The sequence below is a fragment of the Myotis nattereri genome, assembly GCF_964212035.1.
Source record: "Myotis nattereri genome assembly, chromosome: 7".
Taxonomy (NCBI): Eukaryota; Metazoa; Chordata; class Mammalia; order Chiroptera; family Vespertilionidae; genus Myotis; species Myotis nattereri.
In genome coordinates, this window is record NC_138082.1 from 55,419,712 (window position 1) to 55,438,758 (window position 19,047).

Consider the following 19,047-nt stretch of genomic DNA (forward strand, 5'->3'; position numbering starts at 1 on the left):
GTCTCATGTTGACTGATAGAGTTTGGGCTTGAATGGTCAGCTCTGCTTTCAGCTGTGGGTCAGCTATGCTGGCCTCCAGGCTATGCATTGGGATCTGCTATGCTTCAGTTTGGGTCTCAGGCTGAGCGGGCAGCAGCTATCAGGGGCTTGTTCTTCTCACAATCACTGGAACCTGAGAGTCAAGTCGAACCATGTAAGCACATTTCAGGCTTCTGCTCACTTTACCTCCACTAATATCCCATTGATCACAGCAAGTCACCTGGTGGAGCCCCAAGTGAGTGTACAGAGAAGAGTACTTCACCCACCTGGAGGTCATGGCAAGAATATGTAATTATATCGCAGGGAACTGAGGAGTCAGGACCAATAATTCAATCGACCATTGTGTCCTCTGCTCCTCCTCCTCCTCTTTTGCAGTGACTGTGGTTCTTCTGGCATAGCATTAGTCGTCACAAACCAAGGGAATGGTCAGTGTTCCCACAGCAGTGCAGTGTGCACTTCGATTCTTCTTCATCAGAAAATAGTTCTGTACTTCCTGTGCAGCTCTCCGTGTAATTATGTTCAGAATTATATTGTTAGCACATACATTCATATGTATCCTTTACAGCCTTATCTGCTGGTTCAACTGGTCTGTCCAGGTCCTAAGAAGGCAGGAGAACCTGGTAAATTATTGGAACAGCTCCCCAGCCTGGCTGAGGAAGGTCATCGCTTGGACACAGTGGCTGGCACCTGTGCTGGCCTTTAGAGACACAGTAGATGCGCATTTACATACATGTTCATTACATCTATACGAATCCATTTCAGAGGCCCATACATTTGACTGTAATTGATTTTAAAATAATCGGTATTTTATGATGATACATTCTGCTTTGTTAAGCTGTTTCATATAGAAAGAATTGTAAGAAAGAGGAACTGGGAAGAAGCTGAGAGATTCTGCCAAGCACTTGGAGGACACCTTCCTAGCTTCCATCATGTGGATGAAATAAAGGAATTTCTTCACTATTTAATGGACCAGTTCAGGTAATTATTTTAGAAGATTTTCTATGCTAAATTGGATGTCCTCTAGATATTCAGAATTAACTTGTTTTTTATTATCTGAAAGGGTCATTCAGTGCTTAGCAGTCATTGAATCAAGTATTTTTGTGTTTAAGATGCTATGAGGGATTCAAAGATGAGGGAGACGGAGGTCCCACCTTTTGTACAGAATAATCAAGTCTAACCGTGGGGACAAGAGAATTATAGTGGAAAATCTAGTGTATAGGTAAGGAGGGGCCCTGGGAATTCAGAGGACGGAGAAAGTGTGTCTGGGAGGATTTCATAACTGGAAACATTTTTATGAAGAAGGATATTCTTGGAAAATAAGATAATATTTTGAAAGGTAAGATAGGAGAAGGAGCCAGGGAAAACAGAATGTAAGCGAAGGCACTGAGACCAGAGTGTACAGGGTGGAAAAAATCTACTGGTGATTAAACCATGAAAATGAAAAAGGAAACAGATACTTAAAATGAATCCTGAGTAGGGGATTATAAAACCCATTTCATGAAGAAATTTTTTAATTGATGAGAATACTACGCATAATTCTGTGCTATTATACATGGGATTATTACATGAACAATTTCTAGGGAAATACAAATTATTATATAATTAATTTGATAAGTAGAAACCCAATAATCCAATAGCCATGGAAGATTGAAAAAGTTGACAAAGAATATCTTCCAAGAAACAAATGGGACCTATGTAGTTCTATATGTGAATTCCTTCCCATCTTACAAAAGAGGTCATTACCATGTATTTAAATAGTACAAGCAAGAACTTGCATTCTGTTACATAGAAACTGATGCAAGCATCCGTGGTTTTCTTCCACAAACTAGTCTGGGTCTGATATCAAAGCCTTCCAACAATAGCACAAAGAATTACAGACCAACCTCATAAATAGACTTAAAAAAGTAAACACCAACAGCTGATTTAATAACAAACACTTGGATAATGTTTACTATGCGCCAGATAATGTCCTAAGTGTTTTATCTATTCATTTAATTCTTACAACCTATGAGGCAGATATTATTACTATGCCCATTATATCCAAATGAGAAGACAGAAACACAGAGAAATAAAACTTGCCCAAGGTTATATAGCTAGTAAGGAAAGGATAATAGTTGAACCCATTAGAGCCCATATTCTTAATCCACTACCTTATAACACCTCAGAATAACTCACCTTGGCAATGTAGGATTTCTTTAAAGAATATAAGGTTGAGTCTATATATAAAGGCATATATGATTTAGTCATCTTAATAGGTTCTGAAGGTGCATCTGGTAAAATTCACTGTTCCTGGGTTAATATATAAATATATCATATAGTTAATATTTAATTAATATAATTAACATATAAATTATAATTAAATTAAGAATAGAAGAGTCCTCCCCAGTGTGGCTCAGATGGTTGGATCATCGTCCCATGTACCAAAAGGTTGCCAGTTTGATTCCCGGTCAGGGCACATACCGATTCCATCCCCACTCAGGATGCATGCGAGGCAACTGATCAATGTTTCTCTCATACATCAGTGTTTCTGTCTCTCTCTCTTCCCCTCTCTCTTAAAAAAGAAAAAAGAATAGAATAGCTAAACCCATAGTTAAATTATACTTAATGGTTAAACATGAAATGCATTTCTGTGAAAGTCAGAAAAAGGTAAAGATTCCTATTATCATCACTATTGTTGACTTTTGTTTGGAATTATCCCCTGTGCATTAAGATTTTATTTTTTATATTTCTTTTTTAATTGAATTTATTGGGATGATATTGGTTAATAAAATTATATAGGTTTCAGGTACACAATTCTGTAATACACCATCTGTATATTATATTGTGTGTTCACCACCCCAAGTCAAATCTCCTTCCATCACTATATATCCTCCCTTTACCTTCTTCTACCTCTCCCCACCTCCTGTGCATTAAGATTTTTTAAAAATATTATAACATGTAAATATTTATAATATACTAGAGGCCTGATGCACGAAGTTTGCACAAGGGTGTTGGCCTTTGCAGCCCCAGCTTCATCCAGAAGGTCGTCCAGAAGGTTGTTCGGCTGCCTAGTCTAATTAGCATATTACCCTTTTATTATTATAGATTAAATGGTTGAAAAAGCAAATTACAAAAGAGTAAAAAATGTACTATTTACATTAAAAAGTAGACTGCAAAAATGCATCAAAAAGATAATTATTACTTCTGGGAAATAAGATTTTGAGTGATTTTCTAAATGTGTGAACATTTTCAACATTTTCTATATGTGTATTAACATATTCACAGTGTGCTGGGAACCTGATATAAAATAAAATACCTATGTTTCATAAGTATTCATTTATCAAGCACCTATTGTAGAATTTCAGGTATTCTAGAGCTTATTTTCTAGCATTAGAAATTAATATACAGTCCTGGCTGGTTAGCTTGGTTGGTTAGAGTGTCATCTCGATACCCCAAAGTGTGGGTTCAATTCCTGGTCAGGGCACATGCAAAAATCAACCAATGAATACATAAATAAATGGAACAACAAATCAATGTTTTTCTCTCTCCTCTCTCTCTCTCTCTCTCATCAAGAAAAATTAAAATTAAAAAAGAAATTAAGGGTGGCCGGCATGGCATAGCTCAGTGATTGAGTGTTGACCTATGAATCAGGAGAGCACAGTTCAATTCCCAGTCAGGGCACAAGCTTGGGTTGCAGGCTTGATGCCCAGTAGGGGGTGTGCAGGAGGCAGCAGATCCATGATTCTCTTTCTTTATTGATGTTTCTAGCTCTCTCCCTCTCCCCTCCTCTCTGAAATCAATAAAAATATATCTTTAAAAATGAATTAATATGCAACATTTCATTGCAAAGCATGAAATATATCTTTAAAAATAAATTAATATTCAACATTTCATTGCTCATTTGGATATACTAACTCTTAGGTTCCTTATGAGGTGAGTGTTTCTTAGCTACTCCCCTCAACCTTGAGGGGTAGATTATAATGAAATCAAAACTCAGACCAAATCTTTCCACACAAACAGACATTTGTTAAACAAGCATTCATTGAAGCAGGCACAAAATGTTTCATACAACCTGACTGGTAAGCTTGACAACACCCCAGCAGTCTATCTTTTTAGGTGTTTCCACCACCATCTTGAGGGGCAGGTTTATTTGGGGTAGATGTGACAACGTTCCAGAGGTGGGACTCTGTTCCCATTATTGTCAGAGTCATGCAGTCCCAATCACCTGACCCAGCGACAGGACCTGCAACCATTTGGAGCCCAAGCCCCAGGTCCATTTCCAATGGTATAGGGACTACCATCCTCACCAGATTCTAATACGCCTCCCTAAAGGGTGAGAGCCTCTAAATATTTTAGTCATTCCTCATTTCTTGAAAAAGTTCAGTTTCACCAATGAGTCTATTTCTGATATGTTGATTAACAACAAGCTTCTAATTTCACTGCTATAAACCCATTTCTGACATTCACTCTGCTAATTACCGAAGCCTCAAGTGTGGCTTTGAATGACAGATGTCCTTGAGGTGACTGCCTCTGGAACATGGCCGTTCTGTGCCCTGCTGGTCCTCCCTGAAGTAAGGGTTTCGTCAGGGTAACTTACGGGCCCCCAGATCTCAAGCTTGACACACACATATCATGCTGTCTAGGCTATAGTATTTTTAAGTAAAATAGTGGCATAGATCAGATTTTGAATAACACCAAGCAAGAGGTTATGAACCTTTAACTGGAACAGGGAGCCATGGGTAAGTACTAAGCAATGAAGTGGTAGATATTTGTGAGAATCAGTTCATGGGCAATAGAATATCATATGTGACATAAGTGATCCCTAAGGGCTTCTATATGCAAAATAGATTACATTAAAAATCAAAACTAAAGTCTGAGTGATAAGAAAGAAATCATTCTTGATTTGTTTCTAATCACACTTGCCGAGGCTCCCCCAACCCCAATTTAAAGAGTGATGCGAGTTTATTATGTAAAATTTGTGAAATAGAAAAATAATAATGAAGAAAATAAAAATCACCTGAAATCCTAGCTCCAAGTTATAAACAGTTAACATTTAGTGCAGCCGTGGGCAAACTACTGCCCGCGGGCCGAATCCTGCCCGTTTGAAATGAATAAAACTAAAAAAAAAAAAGACCGTACCCTTTTATGTAATGATGTTTACTTTGAATTTATATTAGTTCACTCAAACACTCCATCCATGTTTTTGTTCCGGCCCTCCGGTCCAGTTTAAGTACCCATTGTGGCCCTCGAGTCAAAAAGTTTGCCCACCCCTGATTTAGTGTAACACAGAATGTACAATGGTGTTTTTTTTCCTGATCATAAAAGTAATGCACATTGAATTTAGAACACAGAAAAGCACCAAGAAAAACAACCATAATCCTCTCACTCTTAAGGACTATATATGGTATTACAGTCTTACCCCAGCAGCTAACACAATGCCATATTAAGCAGACTATTGTCTGCTTACGCACTCTATTAATAAAGAGATCGTTTGCCCATGCTATATTTAGAAAGACAGCATATTCTAAAAGCAATATTGTGACCATGGGAAGGAAGGAAGCAAGCCTATTTACATCAGAAGAATAATTCTAAAGCTTAATCCTAGAACACCTTGGCTTTTTATGGCAGGAATTGACCTTTCTCAGTAAGATGTCCGTTGCCCAAATTGTGTACTGCATGCCAAAGAGTTAAGTCAGATTACTGCTGTACTTCTCACAATCTACATTCCACATCTCTATTTGTATTTCAATGAAAAGGACTCATGGTGTATCAGTCTTAAAGGCTCTAAGATCTTTACAACTCTTAATGGCAGCCCACCAGGGAAAGCCATTGTAGAGCAAAAAATAGTCATAGGATTAGAGAAGAAAAGCATTGTTTGCAATGCCACTGCTGCTGTGTGCACTACCTCCTGTGATGCGGCATGAATGGATTTAGATATAAATCTAGGGTTTTGCAGACTAAGCGCCTTCATCAAATAGTATTTATTGGAAGTTATGACTGAGATACTGTTTTCCTCAGAAATCAGATGCAGCAGGAAATTTGGCTGAGAGTGGGAATTTTCACACAAATACACGTGTTAACCTTTCATGCAATGCCTTCTTACCCTAACAGTCTTAAACAGTATACTTAGTGCTTGGATTAGAAGAAATTTATAAATAGAGATAAAATTTCAGGAGATTTGAGTCCCTAATTATGGTCAATTTTTTTCTCCAATTTTCTAAAATCCACAGTAGAGGTATGCAATGATTAATGTAATTTCCAATTTCTTCTCTCTATCTGCCTACAGATAAATCAGGTCAAACCAGAAATAAGCTGTAATTGAGGAAATATTTTCTACCTCTTCTCACACAGGAAAATCCCCCACACACAAATAGCTACTATTTTCTATATTTATAACACAGATGTATCTCTTAAAATGGAAGCTGAAAACTCTAAATATCTGGGTTGAAATGAAGTTCAAACTCAGGAAGTAGTAAAAATTAGGAATTTGGGGCAGTAGAGCAAACTCAACTCTCTAGGAAACTGTTCTCGAGATGCAGCCGTGGAGGCAGAAATGGGCCTGAAGGTAGAGGTTCTAAGTGGGAAAAAGTGAAGCCAAGAGAAAACAGGGTAGACATGTTGCAGACACATCGCTAAAGAATCTTGGGCAAATAATATTTTACTATCTTTATGTTCATACTGTTGATTGTGTAAAGAAGAGAAACTACCTACCTAGTGATTATTTTAGGGCAACACAAAATTCTGCACAAATTCTCCAAAACTTAACCTCCTCTTTATTTCGGCCATCTAATTTTAATTATATCTGTGTATGGCAATTGCCTCAACCCTGTGCTTTAGGTATTCAACAATCGGGAAGTATGATAAATTTGCAAGCCTGTTAGAAAGCTCTGATTAGTTGCAGACACAAACTGCAAATTCCTCTTACAGCTGCTAAGTTCAAAGCGGACTTAATTGTCTCCACGGAATTTTTTAAAGTCTGCAAATTGGTGATCTTTCTCTATGAAACAATACAACAGTCAAAACTGAAAGGAGGCAGTCCTGATATTCCACTGCAGGAAACTGAAAGGTTGAAGTTGAGAAGATGAATAGGTGCTTATTGTTAAGAAAATACAAGGGACTGTTGAGTAAAGACATAAAGAAAAGCAATTATTTTATTTAAAAATAAGGAATTAAATTAAAACTAAGTTTGCTCTAGCCTTTGATTTACTAGCAAATGTTTTAAATGCAGGCTTCTTTTATTTTCCAGTGGTCTTGTAGCTGTACCTTCCATATATTCTATATGTTCTACTGAGCTTCAGAGTAAGGATTAATTTTAGATTTTGATCCTACCCCTTCTCTAATATGTGTTATATTTATATACATAAAATATTTCTATGTATATATGTATTGTTATGCAATATAATATGCATTCATATGTACTGATCATACATACATGTGCAATCAGAAAGTTAAATTATCTGGAAAGAAACAAGCATCACACACACACACACACACACACACACACACACACACACAAATTACATGGTAAATAGCTTACCTGTTAAGGCCTAGAGAGTGTAATACATTTTACAGAGTATTTTCACGTTGGGTTAGAGGAGGAGAAAGTTTTTTTATGGTATGTCCCTGCCTCTATGTGTTGTTTATATTCTTTCTTGGGCCACCTTTCGCTTCTCAGCCAATCTGAATACTGGCAGATGGTAAACACTCAGAAGACTGTGTTTGTCCTCCCATGCTCCCAGATTATTTTCCGACTTCCTGCAGTCGACCGTGGACCTTTCCTCTCACTGAACTTCTGTAGTGTTAAAAATGTGTGCAAATGTCATATCATTTGATGTCTTTCAAACATAGTCTTATATTTTCTTTGTTCACATATATCTTGTCTCCCTGACTAGTTTATATGCCATTTGAGAATAGATATTAGGTCTTGTCCTTGTCTGTATCACCATTGCATGTAGCTCAGTAACTTGTACATCTACACTAACAAAAGAGAAAAATGGTAATTGGCGTACGGCGATACCGTTTTCATTGGCTAATCAGGGCTATATGCAAATTAACTGCCAACTAAGATTGGCAGTTAACTGCCAACAAGATGGCGGCTAATTTGCATATGTAGGCACAATGCAGGGAGGCGAAAGAGAAAGCAGGAAGAAGCCCCCTGCCACTGACAGTGATCTGAAACCCAGGGGGGAGCTAAGAGCTGGGGGGCAGGGCAAAGGCGGCCCTGGGGCCGCCTTTGCCCTGCCCCCCAGCCATGATCAGAGAATCAGGCGCCTTTGCCACCCTGGCCAGTGATAGCAGGAAGTAGGGGTGGAGCCAGCGATGGGAGCTGGGCACAGTCGAAGCTGGCAGTCCCAGGAGCTAGGGGTCCCTTGCCTGGGCCTAAAGCGAAGCCCACGATCGCGGCGCCCCCCGCTGCCACTGCGGGTCCCCGCTGCCTGGGCCGGACACCTAGGCCAGAGGCGTTAGGCCTGGGCAGGGGCGGAGCCTGCAACCACGGGGAGCTGGGGGTCCCCTGCCCAGGCCTGACACCTCTGCCGGAGGCCTCAGGCCTGGTCAAGGGGCCGATCCGGTGATTGGTGATCGGAGGGTGATGAGGGTCAACTCCTCTGGCCGAGGCATCAGGCCTGGGTGGGGGGCGGAGCCGGGATTGGGGGGATATGATGGTCCCCTTGCCCAGGCCTGAAGCCTGGGTCAGAGGCATCAGGCTTGGGCGGGGGGTGGAGCAAGCGATCAGAGGGAGATGGGGGTCCCCTGCCCAGGCATGATTCCTGGGCCAGAGGCCTCAGGCCTGGGCGGGGGCCAGAGCCAGTGATCGGGGGGAGATGGGGGTCCCCTGTCCAAGCCTGACACCTCTGGCGGAGGCGTCAGGCCTGGGCAAGTGGCCGATCAGGCGATCGGAGGGTGATGGGGGTCAACGCCTGAGGGCTCCCAGTATGTGAGAGGGGGCAGGCTGGGCTGAGGGACACTCCCCCCCCCCCACACACACACACCCAGTGCACGAATTTCGTGCACCGGGCCCCTAGTAAAAGTATAATAGTTATGAGTGTTAAATATAATCACTTCAGTGATTGCTTGATTATATTGCTCTGCTATAGCCCATGGAGTTTGGCATTTAGAAAATACTTCTTTACTTTAAATTTTATGGGCAATGGGAATTAAATAATTGTTTAAAAATCTTGTTTAATAAAAATTTAGCCAAATGGTTTGTTTTGCATTTTAAAGAGACGGTGTTTGATACCACATGATCTCACTCATTTGTGGATTATAGAGAACAACATAGACTGATGAAAAGGGACAGACCCAAAGACTGAGAAACAGTGATCAGGCTATCAATCCCCAGAAGGAAAGTAGGGGAGGGCCGGGGTAAGGGGATCAACCGAAGGACTTGTATACATGTATATAAGCCAAACCAATGGACATAGACAACAGGGGGATGGGAGCTGAGTGTGTGTGTGTGGCGGGGGGGGGGGGGGGGGGGAGGTTGGGGGTTAATGGGGGGAATGAGAACACATTTGTAATACCTTAACTAATAATAATAAAATATATATATAAATATATATATATTAAAAATAAATAAAGAGACGGTATTTGACAGTGCTATAGACAGATGTTTAAAGAAATGCCATTGTCATATTTAACTGTATCTGATGACATTGCTAATATTGAAGCTCTGCAGTAAAAGTTTTAGAATAATCATATACTTTTTTCTTAAGTTCAAAGTGGAATAGTTTTTGCCTTTCATGCAAAGGAAATAACTTAAAATTTAGTTTTAAAAAACTATGGTACTTTTTCACAGCTACCCTATATGTAGGGATTGGTTTCATTTCAGAAGACTTCTTTATATAGCTTAAAAATGTGCTTTTCAGTTAGTGACAGGTCTTCTGGAAAAACTTACGCTTCCTAAGCATTTTAGACATGGGAATGCTAAATATTTTTGCCAAAAGCCGTGCTTAATTGTTTTTTAACACTTCCTTTTTACATAGTGGCGAGCGATGGCTGTGGATAGGTTTGAATAAAAGGAGCCCTGATTTACAAGGATCTTGGCAATGGAGTGATCGTACACCAGTAAGTTTAAACTTCCTTGTTTGGGGTAATATTGAAATAGTATTTGTTTCAATAATAAGTAAGTTGATTATTAAATAATACATCCACATACCATATAACCATTAAATTAATTTTGTGGATGTATCTTTATCGAAGTGGAAATAGATTCATAAATATGAAGTATGGATAAAACATGCTAATCACCTCATTCTTATTTAAAAAATAAACATGTTTAGGCTTTCTCTATATAATCCAAATATATAAAAATATAGTTATATAGATATTGTGTTCATCTTATACAATTAATTTTTCTTTGTAATTGCTTTCTTTTTCATAGTGGGAAGCTTTTACTTTTATGGTTTAAAAATATAGGAGTTATGTAAAAAAGAAAATACCTTGCCCTGACCAGCATGGCTCAGTGGTTAGAGAGTCTGTCCACGCACCGGAGTCGTGGGTTTGATTCCCGGTCAAGGGCACTGTTACCTGGGATGTAGGTTGTATCCTTGGCCCCAGTCGGGACATGTATGGGAGGCAACCAATCGATGTGTCTCTCTCACATATATGTTTCACTCTCCCCCCCCTCCTCCTCCCCCTCCATCCCTCCCTTCCACTCTCTCTAAAAGTTAATGGAAATATCCTCAGGTGAAGATTAACCAAAAAAAAGAAGAAAGCACCTTAATTGAGGAAAATAATTTGTTTGGAGGAACCCTAAAAACTCCTTAAATGTTATATCAATATTTACATTATCCTAAAGAGAAGTTTTAGGTAACACTTATAAGAGCAGATAATTCTCAAATATTAAATATTCACTCCACATCACTGTTTTATAATCTTTCAAAATGTGAAATTTATTGGCTTTCATTTTCAAATTGGAGCATATCTGAGAATAGTTCATCAAACAACTAGCATTTTAACACATGCAAAAAAAAAAAAAGTATTTTGCCAGCCCCTGATTCTGTGACTCCAATTGTGAAATTAATGCACCATTAACCTCCTCTTTCAAAACTGTCATCTTCCTTTGTTTGGAAACTGATGACATTATGACATTTTCTAAATCCTCTCATGATTTAGCATCCTCAGACAGAAAGGGAAATGAAAAAGTTTTTCTTCCATGGCCTAGGACCACACTTGAATTATTAAAGCTGCCTAAATTACATCTAAATTGCAAATATTTATGCATCAGTCTTAAATTCTCAAGCCTCTCTGTCTTTGAAGGTGTCTACTTTTATCATGGAAAATGAGTTCCAGCAGGATTACGATGTCAGAGACTGTGCTGCTGTCAAGGTCAGTACAACGATGGGAAATCTGCATGTTTTAACAATAAATCCGGCATCCTGTGCAGTCCGGCGCAGATGCATGGGGCGCCTTTTGTGTGTGGTAGTAGGTGTGATGGGAGGTAAGAAGTACATGCATGGCCCAGTCCTTAAGAAACCTAACTTATACTTAATTTGAGAAGATAAAATTCATGTTCAGGAAAGACAGCTCTTATTTCTATGCAGTAATAAGCCTAAATGAGTGGGCTAAAGAGGGCTAATGAAACTCAGAGAAGAAACGATTCCTGTAGCCTATTTCCAGAAAGAGGTAGGGCATGAATGAGGCCTTCAAGGAGGGATAGAATTTGGTCAGGAAGGATAGGTTAAAGCTCTCTAATGGGGAAATTGTATGAGGAAGTGACATAAAATTAAGTAGGAGTGGAAGGGAGATGGTAAGACAGTGAGGGAGACAGAATACAGATTAAGAAGTCTTAATTGGTGTTTTTGGAAAACAAAGTTGGGAAAAAGATTGCTGCCTGGTTAAGGAGTTTGTGCATTTTTTTGGGTAGGCAACAGTATTTTTCAAAGTTTTTGACATGAACTAAAGAGGGTGTGAGAAGATTCATCTTGAGACAGATTTCAAGATGCAACAGATAGGACCAAAAGACATAAAAAATGAATTATGCATCTTTCTTTGCAGAATTGATTCACTTATCCATTTCATAAGTAATATGCCCAAGAAGTCTGAGACACTTTGGAGGTACAGTAATGACCAAGTATAGCACAGTCATTGTCTCCACAGAACTTACAGTCTAGTTGGAGACAAACACAAGTAAACAAGTAATTACAAGGCTTACGGCGGGCAAAGCATAAAGTTTTATGGGAGAATGAAGATGGTGGTAGTGAGGCAGCTGTTAATACTTGTTGACTCATGAGCCAGGCACAGTATTAGGCATGTCACATATATTACTTCACTTAATACTTAAGCAACCTTGTGAGATAGGTGCTATTATTGTATTCATCTTACAAGGAAGAAATTTTAGCTCTGTAACTTACGTGGTTACAGAACTAAAATTTAAGCCCACGTGGCTGAGTCCACTATGCTATGTCCACTATGACTAGGCATTTATGGAAGCAGTCAGAAGGGGTACTGATTTACAGAGAAAATAGTACATTTTAGTTTAGATATTTTGAATCCAACCTAGCAGTAAGAAATAAAGTGAGTAGAAACCAAGATACTAGAATTGGAGGGAAAATGTATATAAAATGAAGTATCAAAGGGCCAATAAGTAGATTTGGGGGAATTGCCAACACATAAAATATGAGAAGATGAGGGAAAAAGAGACATCTAGCTAATATCTTAACTATGTAAGCCCAAAAATAGCTTCAAGAAGGTGATTGACCAGAAATGTTACAGGAAGGTTGAGATGAAGAACTGAGAAGGCCATTGAAAGGCACTATTTTTAAAGTAGCTGTTCTAGTAATAAACTGTATAGTATCAGACCATTTTTATAGAATTCCCAATTTAACACATGAATAGGTGAAAACTTCAGAGAAGCTTGTGAAGTTTCTACAACACTGATGCAATAGACTATCTTCTGTCCCCATGTGTGAAAAGATTGAAAAATTTACAAAAAAAATAAATAAAAGAGCCACTGATGCTGCCTGCATCAGGGATAAAGCCAGCCAGCACAGTGTTCTAGAAGGAGAATCTTACCTCACCTGCCACTGTACCCACAACAATATTGGCCTTACAAAAAAACAGTCCAAAAAATGATGGATACTCCACCCAGGTCGTGCCCTCCCCTTTCCTTTCTCCCCTGCTTGCCAGGTGGAGTTTGTAGAGTGCCATCTTGGACCATGTGGAGAAGGACAACATCCTGGGAATGCAGAGCAACACCAAAGAAGGAGCCTGGGCCCCTGATGCCCGGCTCCTCTTATGTCACTTTTCAGAGATCTATTTGAATGCAGCCTAGTGTTTGGAAACCCCTGAACCAAATATTCTTTTCTAGCTTGGCCCATCCCAAATTTAATGGTACAAGACTCTACAATTTCATATCAACAACAACAACAAAAAACCTCAATAATTTATATATTGGACATAAACATGATCATATATCCCTTTATCAGCCTCTTGCCTAGGCTTTTACTGTTTAATCACTGCCTTCATTCATGTGTTTATTCATTAAAAAAATACCTTGGTGCTAGAGCTAAAATAGAGTTAAAAACAGTTTAGTATTTTATAAGGGTTGCATCAACTTCAAAATAATGTGCGATCCTCTTTCAGGTCATGCAGAGGCTATGGCGAAGAGGCTGGCATTTCCATAATGACAGAGAATATATTTATTTAAGGCCTTTCGCTTGTGATACAAAACTGGAATGGGTGTGTCAGATTCCAAAAGGTAAGTGGTAGTTATTCCTTTTCACTGTCTTTTCATGGGGACATTGTAAGAGAGCATCTTAGTCTATAATTATAATTTTTTAAAAACCTTTGAAGATGGAATTAATATATTGAGCTCCTTCCTGCCTTATAATATCCCTCCTGGAAGGCTGGATTATTGAAATTTGATGGTACCTTCCTCTTTTATCACAAAAGAGTTTGTATAGAAGATAAAATTTAAAGCTAATTTAGGGTGATTAGATCTTGGAACGAAAGATTATTTTAAATAAAAGAAGCAGTGTGGCAGAGGGAATAATTTGTTTTTTTTATTATCCTCACCTGAGGATATTTTTTATTGATTTTAGAGAGTAGAAAGGAGGGAGGGAAGGGGAGAGAGGGAGGAGGAAGAGAGAGAAACATCAATGTGAGAGACATTGATTAGTTGCCTCCCACACATGCCCCAGCCAGGGCCAGGGATGAACCTGAAACCCAGGTACATGCTCTTGACCTGAATCAAACCCACGACCCTTCGGCGTGTGGGGCCCGTGCTCTAACCACTGAGCATGCCGGCCAAGGTGGGATCATTTTTATTTTGATTCAAAATGAAGATAAGTGTGAGAAGAATAAAGTATATGAATCAGGAAATCAAATTCCAGCATTTCCCTGAAATTTTTAGAAATTATTTTCAGTGAACTCAAAAGCTGCTAATAGTTTATGTAATTCAAATTCAGGAAATAGCTTGACTAGTAGAACCTTTGGTGACAAAAGGAAGAGAAAGGAGAATAAGTAGGTGTGCTTTTACTTAGCTTTTTACTTAGAAAATGACCAGGACTAAAAAGGAACTGTGGGGGGTGCTCCCCCGGGGCGATCTCACCTGAGCTTCACACAGACTTTGTGAGTTAGAGGTACAGTCTCACTTTCTATAGGGTAGAACATTGAGGCTCGGGGAGTTAAACAACTGACCCACAGCATCTCAACACAAAGGGTGTGAGGGGATACTCTGGTTTCTCTTCAGATCGTATAAATCTTTCGCCTTTTACAAAGGGTGTGAGGGCATTTGGACATTGGCCCATCCAACTTCAATCTTTCCTCTGTGTCTATCCAAGAAGCCTGGGTGATTTTCATTGTTTCCCTCCCAGTTTCGTCTTTCACCTTCTCAAAAGGTTCGGTACTGGATCATTGCACATTGTTTCCAAGGACATCCTGGTGGACAGTAAACTCTACCCACACAGGCTTACAGAACAGTTACTCAAACTGCGTTAGATGGAGAAGTGGTTTCTGCATAACCTCGCCCTACAGTGATGATTATTTTGGTGCATATTCCGTAGGGCTGCTGTGTAATGTGTACAGTGGATGCATATACTTATTTGTGCTTTCTGATTATTAGCTATGTTTGTCCGTCTGGTCTTCCTTCGTGGTATATTCTATGGTACAAGATAGAGAACTGCTAGTGGTACTTTACTAATATTCAACAGATCTGCTTTTTTATTGCCACTATAATAGCTTTAGCGTAGTCTCCACAGAATTCAAATTGAAGTGATCATAACATGAAAGGCAATGGTTCAGCCAGAAGTGGACAAACCTCAGCAATACTGTGGCCCTGTGTGGACTGAAGACACTGACTTATATATGCGACGATCTGTAACTGGACACTAAACTTGAGCCACTTGCTTTCTTCCTCATACAGGTCGGACTCCAAAAACACCAGACTGGTACAATCCAGGTAAGTGAAGAAAACTGAAATTTAGCCAAAGCCACCTTTACTTTTTCAATAATGCATCTAGTTTATTTAAACCCAGGCTGCGTGACAGTTTCTTCTCCATCACAACCTTCAACTGAGATGAAGTATCTCCAGGCGGGAGGTGGTTGGCTGTGGTGGGATGAGGCTACGAGGGTGGATTTGTCTTTCTCTGTGACTCTGGGTGGCAGTCACTGGCTCAGGAGTCCTCAGGAAGCACTGTCCTGCCCAGAGAGAGCCAGGAGTCTAAATGAATTACAATTTTAAAAAGTTTTGAACATTAATTCATGCTTAGAGGGTGCAGTTTGGTTTACACAGTCATAACTCTGATATTCTTTTCCTTTAGAGCGTGCTGGAATTCATGGACCACCAGTTATAATAGAAGGGAGTGAATATTGGTTTGTCCCTGAACCTCGCTTAAACTATGAAGAAGCTGTCCTGTACTGCGCCAGCAATCATAGCTCCCTGGCTACTATAACATCTTTTGCAGGACTAAAAGCCATCAAAAACAAAATAGCAAATGTAATTTTAAAAAGAGTGTATCTTTAAATATTGTTCTTATTTTTATATTTATGCCATTAACATTTTTTCAAAATTTTTGCCAAAATCTACAAAAGTTAAATGTTCCTCTCAAGTAAAATTTGCCTAACAACATTCAAATCCCTCATTTCTTGTTAGAAATGTTAACTTTAATTGCTTATGTTTTAATAGTATTCAAGACTAATTATGAATATCAATTTATACAATGAACAGCAATAGATAATATAAATTATTCTAAGTCCTTATCACATTTTTTACTAAAAGTTAACTTTATAGTTAACTTGAGTTTCTGTTTCTACTAATAACTAACTTTACAACATACCTTTTTGGAAGAAAAATAATTTGTTCATCTTTAAATTTATAATTAGTTGCAATAGGACACTATATGTCCAATTGATGTATGCCCATAACCACAGCAACCATATTTTCTATATGCAAAATAGGGCCTTTGAATATACAAAGAGTTTTCAAACTATTTTGGTGAAAGGACGTGGTTTATGTAATTTAGATAGCCAAGTAACGGAATGTTTTGAAATCTTAGTGTTTTGTAGTTATGGTGGGATGGGGTTAAATCAAAACTCTCCTAGAAAACTCAGCACATATAAGGATGGATATTTGGTTTGTTTTTCAGATATCTACTGATGAGCAGAAGTGGTGGATGAGAACCTCTGAGCAGCCAATAATAGATCGTCATTTTATATAGTATGTATTTATTATTGACGCTACCTTATAAAGTGATTTACAAGAAGCAGCCCCAAATTCCCTTTTAATAAATGTATTACCCTTTTTAAAATATATTTTTATTGATTTCAGAGAGGGTGAGAGAAATAGAAACATCAATGATGAAAGAGAATCATTGATTGGCTGCCTCCTGCATGCCCCCTACTGGGGACAAGCCTACAACCAGGGCATGTGCCCTGACCGGAATTGAACCGTGACCTCATGGTGACCTCGTGGTTCATAGGTTTGACGCTCAACCACTGAGCCACACCTGTTGGGCTAAATGGATTACTTTTCATAATTAGTTTTGCACATTAATCCATAAACTGCCTAGATTAGAGAAACCAAGTCCTTTTGCATATTTGCATCAAGAATTAAGGGGTAGCCCTAACCAGTTTGACTCAGTGGATAGAGCGTCGGCCTGCGGACTGAAGGGTCCCAGGTTCGATTCTGGTCAAGGGCATGTACCTTGGTTGCGGGCACATCCCCAGTAGGGGGTGTGCAGGAGGCAGCTGATCAATGTTTCTCTCTCATCGATGTTTCTAACTCTCTATCCCTCTTCCTCTCTGTAAAAAATCAATAAAATATATACTTTTTAAAAAAGAATTAAGGGGTATAAAATAATGGCACAAGTTTAGAATTAAAATTATTTACAGTAAACACCAGAATAGGACATGTAACTACATTCTAAGTTGTCAAATCTCTCATTTTCTTTCAGCTCAAGACATCCATGGCATCACTTTCCTATAACATTTGGACAGGAATGTCTATACATGTCTGCCAGGACTTGGCTTAGCGGTAAAATTAATTCCAAATCCTTTAATGTTGATTATGTAACATGTGAAATTCAGGTTCAATTACTAGTTCAATTTTGTTTTTCCCTTTGATTATGTGTTTGGTAGCTTTATCTTTTCTGATTTATTGCTAATCACAATGGCGCAATTTTCAGGTGCAAATAAAGTTACTTTTCACTGTGAATATTTTTACTTTTTTTAATGTTAAAGTAATTACTTACAAGTAAATTTACCACTTTTGTAACTAATAATCATGTAGACAACTTTGCAAAGATGTACAGGCAACAGTTCTAAAATATAGTTTAGGTCCCTTTCCCCTTCATTAGCCTCCTTCAACTCTATTTCCCTCCATCGGCAACTGTGGTAACTGCGGTGGTTACACCGTACGGGTACATTTTTATAGGCAATATTGGTATGCTATAACCTACTGATATGAATAGTGCTAGAAGACATAAATGGCTAGAGAAGAGAAAGACTATATTTTAACCATCTGGGAATTAATTTAAATAGACTTTCTTTATGGCTGGATTGTTTTTAAAGTGTACTGGATGGAAAATCTGACCACAGTAATCCTGCTCTTCATTTCTCAGACTTAAATAAACCAGCAGACTGTAATACCAAGTTGCCCTTCATCTGTGAAAAATATAATGTATCTTCATTGGAGAAATATAGTCCAGATTCGGCAGCTAAAATACAATGCTCTGGGAAATGGATTTCTTTTCTGAATAAGGTAAAAAGAGAATTGCTACATTGTGCAAATGATGATTGCTTTCATGATGGCCTGTGACAGGATGGCAATCCATCAAATAACTTCACTAAGACAGCCTCTGCATATTTCGATATCTCACCTTAGAAACCAAGTTAACTCTCAAGTTAGTCATGCCTACAGCTCTTTCAAAATAGTGTGTTTCTATTCTGTTATTACTCACACTTAAATTGCTGAAGTTCCAGTGTCAACGGAGAGTACCAGCAATACATTGAAGTCAAGACTGTCTCTATGGCATATAGGAAACTGACTTAATTTCTGGCTGATAAATTTTCCCCCTTATGGAAAACATCCACCCAACATCTACTAATCAAACTAGACTAGCATTTCCCAAACTACTTTCTGGGGAACTACACATATACTAACCAAATGTTCATCATTGATCTTGCCTCTAAAGTAGAGTTTATGATTTACATAGGTTTGGGAAATGCTACATTCTATACTTGTTCCTTTGAGATGCAAAATCCATATTGGTATATGTATCTCTTAGGGAATGTATTTGACTGCTAAAAAGAGAGATAGGTACAGTATGTTAAAACATGTATTCTATTACATAAAGAAGTTAAAAGGTAAGCAGCTTGGCGTTGGTATGTAAACTCTGTGAATTCTTCAAAGGCAGGTTCCTTTTGTCCTTCTCCTCTGCCATGAGGCTTCCAAGCTCAAGCTCAGGGTGTTTGCTCTAGAGTCTTCTAGAAGCCACACAATGACTTGTATGCCCTTGGCCACTTCATTCTGTATGGAAGATGAAATAAAAACATTTTGTTGAATGTTTCAAGGAACACAATTTAGAACAT

At 38.7% G+C, this 19,047-nt stretch overlaps 1 protein-coding gene across 1 annotated transcript in view; it reads left to right on the forward strand.

Moving 5' to 3' along the window:
- Positions 1 to 19,047, forward strand: part of LY75 (lymphocyte antigen 75) — a gene marked incomplete at its 3' end in the record, with an annotated part of 86,927 nt that overhangs the window by 35,981 nt on the left and 31,899 nt on the right. Inside the window, exons 13-21 of the mRNA XM_081095899.1 lie at positions 875 to 1,017; positions 10,002 to 10,083; positions 11,278 to 11,346; positions 13,603 to 13,717; positions 15,383 to 15,418; positions 15,780 to 15,955; positions 16,605 to 16,675; positions 17,412 to 17,491; positions 18,078 to 18,217. Of these exons, the coding sequence (XP_080952025.1) occupies positions 875 to 1,017; positions 10,002 to 10,083; positions 11,278 to 11,346; positions 13,603 to 13,717; positions 15,383 to 15,418; positions 15,780 to 15,955; positions 16,605 to 16,675; positions 17,412 to 17,491; positions 18,078 to 18,217 (912 nt within the window). The remainder of the gene's footprint in view (positions 1 to 874; positions 1,018 to 10,001; positions 10,084 to 11,277; positions 11,347 to 13,602; positions 13,718 to 15,382; positions 15,419 to 15,779; positions 15,956 to 16,604; positions 16,676 to 17,411; positions 17,492 to 18,077; positions 18,218 to 19,047) is intronic.